The sequence below is a fragment of the Rosa rugosa genome, chromosome 2 (assembly GCF_958449725.1).
Source record: "Rosa rugosa chromosome 2, drRosRugo1.1, whole genome shotgun sequence".
In the NCBI taxonomy this organism is placed as follows: Eukaryota; Viridiplantae; Streptophyta; class Magnoliopsida; order Rosales; family Rosaceae; genus Rosa; species Rosa rugosa.
This window is the reverse complement of record NC_084821.1, coordinates 66,125,683-66,138,427: the sequence shown is the minus strand read 5'-3', so window position 1 is coordinate 66,138,427 and position 12,745 is coordinate 66,125,683. Positions and strand designations below refer to the sequence as shown.

General features: G+C 42.8%; 1 protein-coding gene across 1 annotated transcript; it reads right to left on the bottom strand.

The window, feature by feature from the left end:
* Positions 1-7,258: 7,258 nt before the first annotated feature.
* Positions 7,259-10,580, bottom strand: LOC133731317 (receptor kinase-like protein Xa21). Its single transcript, XM_062158717.1, has 4 exons — positions 10,556-10,580; positions 10,115-10,405; positions 7,776-9,800; positions 7,259-7,659 (listed from the first exon to the last, which is right to left on the bottom strand). The coding sequence occupies exons 1-4, from the start codon at positions 10,578-10,580 to the stop codon at positions 7,259-7,261; spliced, it is 2,742 nt and encodes a 913-aa protein (XP_062014701.1).
* Between the last annotated feature and the right edge of the window lie 2,165 nt (positions 10,581-12,745).

Sequence of the window (12,745 nt, the reverse complement as noted above, 5' to 3'; positions counted from 1 at the left end):
ATTGCATTGTTACTTATTTTAGTTGTTGGTGGATTTGGAGTTCTCTGATTCTCTCTAGTTTCTCAGCATATTCCACCACCACAATTCCGAAGATTTGACAATTAGTGAAGGTTAGGTGATTAGTTAAGTTCACCAATTCTGAAAATGCACAAATCTTGGAATTTTCATAATATACAGTCTGATTGTTAGTTTGAAGGATCCACTCAACGTTCTATTTTGGTTCAGAGGCTCAGAGCTGTATGCCTTAACTTGTTCTTTAATGTGCCCCTGAAGTCCAATCCGTTCGATTAGGAGAAAATAGTGTTTGGTTGATTCCAAGCAGCTAGTCCCAAACCAAACCAATGTTTATTACTATAGAAAATGCAAATTGTTTAAGTATATTGGTATTGAGAGAGATTGATGAGAGAAGTGTATTTCATTATAGAGAATAGGAGCCCTATATATAGGGATTACAAGTGCATAATCTAAGAGTACAAGGATTCCTTATCTAACTTGGAGTAGGAAACCTCTCCTATTACAACTATAGAACTTATCCTAGTTTGACTAGGCACACTAAGTGTCAATATCCTTCAACACTCCCCCTTGTGCCGCTCAAACTTGGTGGTGACGCTTCATCCGTTGCCTCGTTAAAAACCTTGCTCAAGTGAAAAACCCTGTGGGATAAAAATGAACTCGAGGAGGAGAAAAGAGTGCAACACGTCCTTGATCCTTCGAGACTGAGTAACTCCCCCTGATGTCGAAATCTCCCCCTGATTGCTACAATCATGGGAGTTCGGATAACCTTCTTAATCCGATACTCTTCACATGTTTCTCGAAGGTGGATTTAGGTAACGACTTAGTGAATAAGTCCGCTATATTATCCTCTGATCGGATTTGATTCACTTTAATCTTTAGAAGTGATTGTTGTTGTTGATTATAAAAGAACTTAGGCGATATATGCTTGGTGTTGTCGCCCTTGATGAAACCTAACTTCATTTGTTCAATACAAGCTGCATTATCCTCATAAATGCATGTAGGTTCATCTGTGGTAGACTTCAAACCACAACTTCCTTGAATGTGTCGAATTACAGACCTTAACCATACACATTCACGTACAGCTTCATGTAGAGCAATAATCTCTGCATGATTTGAGGAAGTAGCAACAAGGGTCTGTTTCGTAGACCTCCAAGATATCGCAGTGCTTCCCATGGTAAAGACATAACCTGTTTGGGAGCGACCTTTGTGAGGGTCAGAGAGGTACCCTGCATCAGCAAAACCCATCAAGACATCATTGTCGTTTTGATGGAGGGAGATAGGAGGACGCCGGCCACCATGAGCGGCGGCGGCGCCGGCGGCGGTAACATGGACGGGGGCGTTTTGCCTTTTGGGGTCCGATCCCAATTTTCCGTCATTCCTTTTCTCTCTGTAGGGATAGAATAGGCCCATATCAATCGTACCTCTTAGGTATCGAAAGATGGTCTTTACACCAATCCAATGGCGGCGTGTTGGCGCAGAGCTGTGTCGAGCTAACAAGTTCACTGCGAATGAGATATCCGGTCTTGTGCATTGAGCTAAGTACAATAATGCGCCTATTGCACTCAAATAGGGCACTTCGGCCTCTAAGGGTTCTTCGTCCTCATCCCTTGGACGAAACGGATCTTTTCCGGGCTCAAGACTACGGCCGATCATGGGAGTACTCGCAGGCTTCGCTTTATCTTCATTAAAGCGCCTTAGGACCTTCTGAGTATATGCAGACTGATGGATCAAAATCCCATCACTACGGTGCTCGAGTTCTAAACCGAGACAAAATCGTGTTTTCCCAAGATCTTTCATCTCAAATTCGGATTTCAAGTAATTAGCAGTTTCCTTTAACTCATCTAGAGTTCCAATTAGGTTCATGTCATCGACATAAACTGCTACGATTGCAAATCCGGAACTTGTTCTTTTAATGAACACGCATGGGCATATTTCATTGTTAATATATCCCTTACCAATCAAGTAGTCACTTAGACAGTTATACCACATCCGTCCAGATTGTTTTAATCCATATAGTGAGCGTTTTAATCTTATTGAAAACGCGCTCCGTGGTTTAGAGCCACTTGATTTGGGTAATTGAAGTCCATCTGGAACCTTCATATATATCTCTGAATCTAGATCCCCATAGAGATATGCTGTAACCACATCCATAAGCTGCATGTCAAGTTTTTCGGAAACTACCAAACTGACAAGGTAGCGGAACGTTATAACGTCCATTACGGGAGAATATGTCTCCTCGTAGTCGATTCCAGGGCGTTGTGAGAAACCTTGCGCCACAAGGCGGGCTTTATATCTTACCACCTCATTTTTCTCATTACGCTTTCTAACAAAAACCCATTTATGGCCAACAGGCTTTACACTTGGGGGTGTCTGCGTTACAGGCCCAAATACCTGTCTCTTTGTTAGTGAATCCAATTCAACCTGGATCGCATCTTTCCATTTAGGCCAATCTGCTCTTCGTTGACATTCTTCAACAGAGCGAGGTTCGATATCATCATATTCTATAATCCCTTTCGCAATATGATATGCAAATGCATCATCAATCGCCATAGAATTTCTATCCATCATCTCATGTACACTAGTGTAATTTATGGAGATCTCTCTATTCTCTGGAGTTGGTTCTGACATTGGAGCGTCCCCCAATGATGTCTCTTGGACATAACCATAATCCGGAATATTCTCATGAGATGGATTATTTATATCGATGATTAATGGATTATTTTGTGCCAAACTCGCTTTCTTTCTTGGGCGAGAATCCATCGAACCTATGGGCCTCCCGCGCTTCCTGGCGGGAGCCGTGGGCCTAGCCATAACGTCACCATCATTTAGAGATGGGACGTTGGCGCCATGCTCATGCATTCTTGAGTTGGAGTCATGTCCTCTACTTTTAGGGACATCAATCCTTGCAGGCACGTTTGTAGCAGGTATGTGTGATCTCGTCACTTTAGCGATATCAGAAAACGCATCAGGCATCGATTCTGCTACGTTCTGAAGATCGAGGATTCTCCGCACTTCAATTTCGGACTGTGCGGTTCGGGGATCAAGATGAGACAGAGTGGGGACAGACCACGACAATTCCTGTCGTTCCTGTTGAACATTGATGTTCTTATCTCCCCCTAACGACGGGAAGACTGTCTCATCGAAGTGACAATCCGCAAATCTAGCGGTAAAGAGATCGCCTGTCAAGAGTTCTATGTAGCGGATAATCGTTGGAGAATCATAACCAACGTAAACGCCTAATCGTCGTTGAGGACCCATTTTGGTGCGCTGTGGAGGCGCAATTGGCACATAAACTGCGCACCCAAATATGCGTAAGTGTGAGACATTGGGCTCATACCCAGTCACCATCTGGGACGCAGAAAAGGGTTGAGTGGCAGTAGGCCTCAGACGAATAAGCACAGCTGCATGCAATATTGCATAGCCCCAAGCAGAAATAGGGAGATTGGTGCGCATCACCAATGCTCGAGCAACCATTTGTAGTCGTTTAATGGTGGCTTCTGCGAGACCATTTTGGGTATGAACATGAGGAACAGGATGTTCAACATCAATCCCAATGGACATGCAATAATCATCAAAAGTCTTTGATGTAAACTCTCCAGCATTGTCTAATCTTATAGACCTAATAGGATGATCAGGGTGGTGAGCCCTTAACTTAATTATTTGTGCTAGGAGTTTAGCAAATGCAGCGTTCCTTGTGGACAATAGCATGACATGTGACCAGCGTGTCGATGCATCAACCAATACCATAAAATATCGAAATGGTCCGCATGATGGTTGAATAGGTCCACAAATATCACCTTGGATTCTTTGCAAGAATGGTATATTTTCTTTGGTGTCCTTTGCATAGGATGGTCTCGATCCTAACTTTGCTAAAGAGCAGGCTTTGCAGAACGAATGATGGGCTTTAGAAACAACCAATGAGGAGTTTGGTTGAGCCATGAAGTCACAATGGACTTTAGAAGTAGAAATTCGAGTCAGAGGAGCAGAGGGGGCGTCAAAGCCACCCTTGAGCCGCAGGGGGATGGCGGCGCCGGCTAGTGGTGGCCGGACTTGAAAGGGGAAGGCGCCGTGAGGCGCAGGTGCTCCTCCTTGATCCAAATTTCGAGTTTTACTTCCTTTCGTTCTGAAAAAGGGATGTCCGTGTGAAGTCTTTAATATACGGATCATCATGTCACGACCTGGGTGTCCCAAACGGTCGTGTCAAAGCCTATATGTGTCGGAATCCCATAAATCATCTCTCATGACATGGTTGGATTCAATGACTCGAATAGTGGTTGCGTACAACCCACTAGAGCGACACATAAGTTTCTCTAAGACTCGTTTATGTCCGTAGTCATTAGAGGTGATGCAAAGGAACTCTTGTCCATTCTCACAATGTGTTTCCACATGAAAACCATTGGCTCTTATATCTTTGAAGCTTAATAGGGTTCTTCCTGCCCTAGGAGCATAAAGAGCTTCGGTGACATTTAAACTCGTGCCATTTGGCAACATAAATTGGGCTGGTCCTCGACCATGGATCAATCGAGATGATCCAGCCATCGTAGTCACGGAAGATCGAGATGGTGTCATCCATAGAAATAGCTGTCTATTTCGAAGGATAGTATGTGTAGTTGCACTATCCATGAGGCATTCTAGCTCTCCAGGAAACATACTGAAAAATAATAAAGTTCGAATTAAAAATATGTCCAAGACATTGTATAGAACAAATCGAAAACTTTATTAAAATAGCCAATGATTACATCAAAGTTTCTTGACCAAAATCTAATCCAATATAAAAATCAAACTGTAGACAAATCGTAGTCACTCAATCCGTTCGGTAATTTCAATTTAGTTGTGACCAGGTAAGGTAAGGCGAGATTTTGGTGGAGCGTTGCTCACTTTTAAAACCGTTCTCTCAGATCAAACCTTGCCTAGACATCACAAAGTACTCTTGAGTACGCCTAGAGGGAAAAAGTTAATACAATAAGTCATTTTATTGATTTAAGGCATAATTGCCATTACATAATTCTTGGAAAAGTAAAGGACTATACTAATCAAAATCTGCAGCATCCTTGTGCAATTCTTTGTCAGATTTGAAGTCCGCTATGGTGAGATTGACGTTGGCATCATCACCATCTTCTTCTATATTTTCGGCAAAATTGGCTTCATGCTCTCTGAAGTCTCTAAATGCCTTGTAATGCGCAGCCAATTGTTTGCTTGCTTTGCATTGTTTGAACCAGTGCTCACTAGATCCACATCGATGACACATGTCATTGTGATTTCCTCCCTTTAATTGAGGTGCATTGTTTGCACTTGGGTGGCGTCCCCCATAGGAGTTGGCGCCATTCCCACGGCCCTGGGTGGTTCCTCCATGTCCTGGAGCCCCACGGCCTCCTCTCCCACGTTGCCATGTATTGCCACGTGATCGTCCTTCATTCTGACGAGTACCTTCCTTTGTAGGGCGGTTATATGGACCAGAACGTCCGTTGTGTCCCTTATTCTTAGGGTTCCGCTCCTTGCGCCCTCCTTTGGGTGCATTATTATAATTCGCCTCATGAGCGCTCTTAGTTCCGATAGGCCTTGAATTATAATTCTTCACGAGGATATTATCATGCTTTTCAGCTACAGACATAATAGTAATGAGCTGATGAAATCTCGTGATCCGTCTAGTATCGAATTCCGTTCGATATTGCTTTGAGAGCAAAATTGCTGAGACGGGGAAGGTGGAGAGAGTTTTCTCAATTAGTTCTTGCTCTGTGACGGGTTGTCCACAGAACCCCAACATGGTTTTGAGGCGTAGAACTTCTGAATTATATTCAGCTACAGACTTGAAGTCGGCGAATCGTAGATTGCCCCATTGAACTTTCAAGTCAGGGAGGAGGGTATCCTTGATATTACCAAATCGCTCTTCTAGCGCGACCCATAATTCTCTAGCATCCTTGATTGCCATGTACTCCAATCGGAGTGATTTATCCATGTGGCGCCTCATCAAGATGAGGGCGGTGGCATTGTTCGTAGCCGTACGCTCAAATATGAGAGTAGGATTAGGAGCTTGAATTAAGGGTAGGATCCCTTTTGAAGTGAGATGGTGCTCAACATCCGTGGCCCAACTATGATATTCCGAGCCAGTTGAGGTAAGTGCAGGAAAGTCAAGTTTCGACATCCTGAAATAAGAAGAAGGAATATATTAGTTTCGGAGTTAAAACTTCCACGACAACTAAATATTAAGATTTCCGAGCTATGCTACCAAGAAATCGATTTCCAAGAAAATTGGATTAGACCGAAACAATGATGTTTATAAGGTCATAAATCGATGCTTGCGGACGCTCTTAGTCCGAAGTCTTTACGAACACTCTTAGTTCGTTTATAGCGCGAATCCCCACGATTCCGCTTTGAATCGAACCCACGTTCTATGAAAGGTGGGATGAAGAAGAAGGGAGGTTTTTAAGTCCCCGAGAAAAAGAAGAAATATTCAAATTTCAAATTTTAGGAACTTCAAAACTTACTCTTTTGAATACTTACTTTTTGGTTTTTGGATCACGCGCGTGTCGATGCAGGCGTGATGGAACGAAGCGAGTCGAGTAAAGGTGTGCAGTGGTGCGCGGCAGCAGGGGCTGCAGTGGCAGCGAGTTGCAGGTGTGCTGCAGGGGCAGCAGGGGGTGCAGGGGCTACGGGCGCGAAGTAGGCAGGCCGGTTGCGGGGCAGCAGTCGGTGCGGGCAAGGCAGCAGCGAACGCAGGTGTGCGTAGGGGCTGCGGGGGCAGGTGTGCTCGGGGCAGCAGGGGCTGCAGAGGTGCACGCGGGGCAGCAGGGGCTGCGGAGGCGTGCGGGGCAGCAGGGGCTGCAGCGGTGGCTAGCACGGGCTAGGAGCTGCGGCAGTTTTGGTGATAGGGATTTCTTTTCGGGTTTTGGCTTTTGCTTTGTGGCTAGAGTCGTGCTGATAACGTGTTTAAGTATATTGTGTTTAAGTATATTGGTATTGAGAGAGATTGATGAGAGAAGTGTATTTCATTATAGAGAATAGGAGCCCTATATATAGGGATTACAAGTGCATAATCTAAGAGTACAAGGATTCCTTATCTAACTTGGAGTAGGAAACCTCTCCTATTACAACTATAGAACTTATCCTAGTTTGACTAGGCACACTAAGTGTCAATATCCTTCAACACAAATTACAGACTACAGAATAAAAATAGCTAGCTAGATGGAAGTACCAAGTTACTGTTGAATAACAGCTGATGACCTCAAGCAGCAGAGTCACACAGTCATACATGCAATACATCAATTAGATGATGGTTCTTCACCACACCTCCTGAGGCATCCATCAAAAACTTGATCTTGATTTTGTCCAAAGTTGCTAGAGCCTCTTGCATATTTATCCTCTGTTCCGGTGATTCTACACAACAAGCAAGAGCTAATCTCATAATGGATGATATACACTCCCTCTTGCTAACAAAAGCATGATCTTCCTCAATCCCAAGTAGACTGGTATCAATAACTTCAACTATTGCATCTGCAAATAATGCATTTTCAACCCATTGCTTTAGACTCATTTCCCCATCAAACATCTCATCTGTTGGCCTCCTCTTTGTGAATGTTTCCAAAAGCAGAATACCAAAACTGTGCACATCCCCTCTTCTGGTGACTATTCCTTCCAGTCCATACTCTGCATACATATAATTGGAAAAAGGCAAAAAAAATTAAAACAAATTCGTTGAATAAAGGACAACAGATACAAAATTGAAAGAATAATAAAGTTATAAACTAGAAAAAATACATCACCTGGAGCCATATACCCAATTGTGGCTAAGGTCAGGGTTTGAGTCATGGAATCTTCTCCACCCAAGACTTTTGCAATGCCAAAATCAGAAACATATGCGACCATATCATCATCTAGTAGTATGTTGCTTGGCTTCAAATCACAATGGACAATAGGTGTATCATAACCGTGATGAAGGTACTGCACTGCCGATGCAACATCTATCATTATGTTCAACCTCTGCAGGATGTTCAGAGAAAAGTTGGGAGAGTACAACCACTTCTCGAGGCTCCCATTAGGCATGTAATTCAATACGATGGCCTTGAAATCAATTTGACTGCAGCAACTGATGACTTTGATAAGATTTCGGTGACAAATGTTGCTTAGGACTTCACATTCACGCTCAAAACTTGAAAATGCCCTTTCCAACTCTAGCTTAAAAACCTTTATGGCAACATTTATCCCATCTGAAAGTGTTCCTCTGTACACTGTGCCAAAAGCCCCAATGCCAAGTAGGTTGCATTCATCAAATCGATTGGTCGCTCTTAGAAGTTCTTGGTATGCTACTCTTCTCCACTGAAGTTGAGGTAACAAGGTAGTCTCTTGAAGTTGAGGTGACAAGGTAGTCTCACTTGCGACTTCCGCCTTTCTTTTTCTGCGTATGATCAAAATTAATACAAGCGACACTAGGAGTACTAGTGCTGATATGATCCCTGGAACAATATATTTCAACCGCATGAGTATAGATCTATCACTTTTCCTTTTGCATGGCGGGACATGAAATCGTGGTGCACCACATAGTCCTTCATTTGATAAAAATGATTGGGCAGAGAGGTTCAGGAAAGTTCCACCAGTTGGAATTTCTCCTTGGAGTTTGTTGAAAGACAGATTTAGATACCGGAGATATAAGAGGGCTTCAAGAGACTTTGGAATTATTCCTGACAAATTGTTCTTGGATAGATCACAGCTTTCCAAGCTTAGCAATTCGCCAAATGAACCAGGAATTGGGCCTTCAAAACCATTATTTTTCAAGAAAAGCCAAATCAATGCTTGGAGACCCCCAATGGTGCCTGGTATGCTACCGGATAATTGGTTGTTTGATAAGTCTATGACCGCCGCAACCTTCAAATTATCAATACGATCTGAGAGACGTCCAGTTAGGGAATTGGATGACAAGTCTAAATTCAAGATATCAGAGAGTCCCCACAAGGTAGATGGTATTGTGGAATTCAACAGATTGAAACTTAAAGATAGAAATCTTAGTGCTTTGGTTAAATTGCCCAAGCATGAAGGTATAGAACCCGTAAGTTGATTACCACCCAAAAATAATCCATTTAGGTTTTCTAGCTGACAAAGTTCATCCGGGATGTGTCCTCGCAATTTGTTACCATTCAATTGCAAAACTTGGAGATTCTGTAGTCCTCCCATGAAGGTTGGTATTGGTCCACTCAATTGATTGTTTCCCAAGTGTAGGTCGATCAAGCTGCTCAAATTGCCCATATCATTGGGAATATTACCTCTCATGTTACAGCTAGCTAATCTAACATTTTGAAGTGATGTAGACAGATTCCTAAAGGAAATGGGAAGGTTTGCATTTAACGGATTTCTACTGAGATCTAATTTTGTCAAATTTCTAAGATTGGCCAAACAAGATAGCATATCAACTTCTTCAGTAGAAGAATCGATCGTCAAATTGTTCCAATCTAATCTAAGCATTTGAAGTTTTGTTAAGGTACACAGCGTGCTAGGAATAGAGCCAGAAAATGAGTTGCCGTCCATGTCTAGGAATGTGAGATGCGAAGCATTGGAAATGGATTTGGGTATTACTCCGCTTAGCTTATTGCCTCCTAGATACAACTCTTGTAGGTTTGGAAGCCCAAGGCCTATGTTTACAGGGAGACTACCTGAGAGTTGATTGGAAATAAGCGAGATCGTTGTTATTGTGGACATATTGAAGACTGAGGATGGGATGAGGCCGTTGAGATTATTAACACCAAGGTTCAATTTCTCCAAATTTGGGAGATCACCAATCTCATGCGGTATAGTACCTGCAAGAATTATAACAACACCTTGTCAATTAAATACTAATTCTTTGAATTTCCAAATCATTTGAACCAAGGTAAATAAGGCTCAAGCTCCCATTACAAATGAAATAATGGAGTCTATTCACAATCTTTGGTTTCTTCATGCTATCTGCTTTTTCCTTCATTTTTTGTTGTTTTTTTTTTCATAGACATTATGATCTGTTCATATACTTATGAAATAAATAAATAAAATCAGGCATTTTATAAAATATTAATAAATCATGATATGAACAATATAGAATGAATATTGATCGAAACAGAGTCGGAATTACAGGTACCTCTCAAACTGTTGTTGACCATGTATAGGATTGTGAGCTGCGAAACATTGGAGATGGATTTGGGAATTACTCCGCCCAGCTTATTTCCTCCTAGATACAACTCTTGTAGGTTTGGAAGCCCAAGGCCTATGTTTACAGGGAGACTACCTGAGAGTTGATTGGAAAAAAGCGAGATCCATGTTAGTGTGGACATATTGAAGACTGAGGATGGGATGAGGCCGTTGAGATTATTAACACCAAGGTTCAATTTCTCCAAATTTGGGAGATCACCAATCTCATGTGGTATAGTACCTGCAAGATTATAACAACACCTTGTCAATTAAATATTAATTCCTTGAATTTCCAAATCATTTGACCCAAGGAAAATAAGGCTCTAGCTCCCAATACAAATGAAATGATGGAGTCTATTCACAATCTTTAGTTTCTTCTAGGCCTGGCAACTCAGCCCGGCCCACTTGAAGTCCATTTATTTCGCCCGATAATATAATGTGGTAACGGACTGCCAATCTGTTAGAGCAAGTGCACCCGTAGTCAAGAAAAGACAAAGTCGAGAAGTCAAGAATTCGACCAGTCAAGTTACTATTCACTGCCACTGGACATGGGTTTACACCCGTTGTTTTTCTTGCCCGGTCAACACTGTTCATTATTATATAATTTTAGGGGGTCTCGAAAATCGACTTTTTACACATACATAATTTGGGAAAACTTCCTTCATGAAAGTTATAGAGATCGTCGATACGATCTCGTGCATACGTGGAACGCAATATTCGGAGTTCGTATGAATTTATTATGAATTTTTGAAATCTGAAAATTTTCCATAAATAGCAAAAAAAAAAAAAAATTCTATTTTGTTTAAAAGGATCTTAAATTTTCAGTTTTTCATTTGCCCCCCTCCGGTTCTCTCTCTCGCAGCTGCACCAGACGAAGGTCCGACCCGACCCGGATTTTTCTCCGTCCTCCGGCCAAGGACCCGGCCCCCCCCCCCCCCCCCCCCGAGGTCGCCTCAGCCCGCCCAGACGCTGCCCCCAGGTGGAGATCGAAGCAACCCCAGGCGGTTATGCTTGCTGTTGCTGCTTCAGTTTCTGCTGCTGCTGCCCCCGAGGTCGCCTGACCTCTTCTCTCTCCTCCTCCTGTCACCCACGTTTGGGTGTGGGTCGAGCTGGCACAAGCCTTGGCTGGGCAAGGAAAATGTCATGGGTATGACTATTTTCTTGGCTGTAGTCAAGATAGAGTTGGTTTTGCCCGGTCAAAAAACCAACGGTGCAAGTAGGGAAATTGAGAGCAAGGTCACCACATAGGATTTTTCTTGACTATGACCAGTCAAGGTGAAACCAGTGCACTTGCTATATATATATATATATATATATATATATATATATATATATATATATATATATATATATATATTGTGATGACCTGGATTTTCTGTTATTTAATTTTAGTAGTTAATAATGGACCAATTGTACGAATATTTGGTATTGTGCTTTATTCGTAAGTTGTATGTGAGGTGGAACGGTTTTCGTACGTATAAATATTTGAATTTCACAGTTTAGGGGGTCGTGTGAAGTTTGACTTTTTATATGTTAGGATTCTGCGAAACTTTCTTTACGAAAGTTGTAGAGCGCATCAATACGAGTTCGTGGACATGCGGAACGCATCAATCGGAGTTCGTATGTGAAAGTTATGGCTATCGGAAGAAGTTTCCGTTTTAGTATAAATATGGAAAATCAGAAATTATTTTCATAATTCCCACTTTCCTTTTTCCGGAAGCCATTTTTCTCTCTCCTTTCTCTCTCGGTCGACACCTTCACTATCGAAGTAATTCGACTGACCCGACCCGGACCCGGCCGACCCGACCCGGCTTTTCCGACGAACTGCGGCGGTCTCCGGCGACGAAACTTTCCAGATGGGATCGTCTCCTCCGTCTGGTCGTCCCTCTGGTGTCCTCTAGCGCCGATTCTCCTCCACGGCAGCGCTGCAAGGCGGTGCAGTTTGAGGATTTCGGACCCGGTCAGAAATCCATGTTCCGACGTCGGCGGGGCTTCTAGCTGGGCTTGGGCAACTCAGAGCAGCCTCCTTGATCGATCCTTGGTGGTTGTTTGGATCGATTCACGTAAAACTTGGTTCAACTCAGTTTGGATTACTGGTCACGGCTTGTGAGGTAGTTTTCGACCCTTTATGCTTGTTTTCTGACTTCGAGCTAGTTATAAAAGTTCACAAGCATGCTTAGATGAAGAACTTTGATGTTGGGAGTTTTGTGAAATATTGAGTTTTGGCCGGCGGCGGTGCGCCACTGCCTGTGGCGGTGTTCCGGCCATGTATGGGACTGTTTATGGTATTATATGTCTTCTGCTCGTCGATACGAGCGTTTTCATATATAATACGCATATTTTGGAGTTCGTATGAAATTGTTATGATTTTTACGGTTTCATACCGGTTGATTTATTTAATCCGTGAGGATTCGAGCATCCGATCGACTTGTGGTTTGGTCATATCAATCGTGGACGTATTCCTGAGACTTTGGGAGGTCTCGGATGTGGTTTTTCCTCGATTGGCGCCACTTTGGGGATTTTAGTTCAAAACAAGGGTTTTGGACTTAAATCGTTTGTGAATTGTTACTAAGTGGAAACC

Bases quoted from the DNA above. Each gene is read 5' to 3' on its own strand.
- LOC133731317 (XM_062158717.1), bottom strand. From the start codon at position 10,580: ATGGACTTCAAGTGGGCCGGGCTGA. The intron at 10,406-10,555 runs GTTGCCAGGCCT...ATAATCTTGCAG, and splicing joins CTTCAAGTGGGCCGGGCTGA to GTACTATACCACATGAGATT. The intron at 7,660-7,775 runs GTGATGTATTTT...ATATGTATGCAG, and splicing joins AATTGGGTATATGGCTCCAG to AGTATGGACTGGAAGGAATA.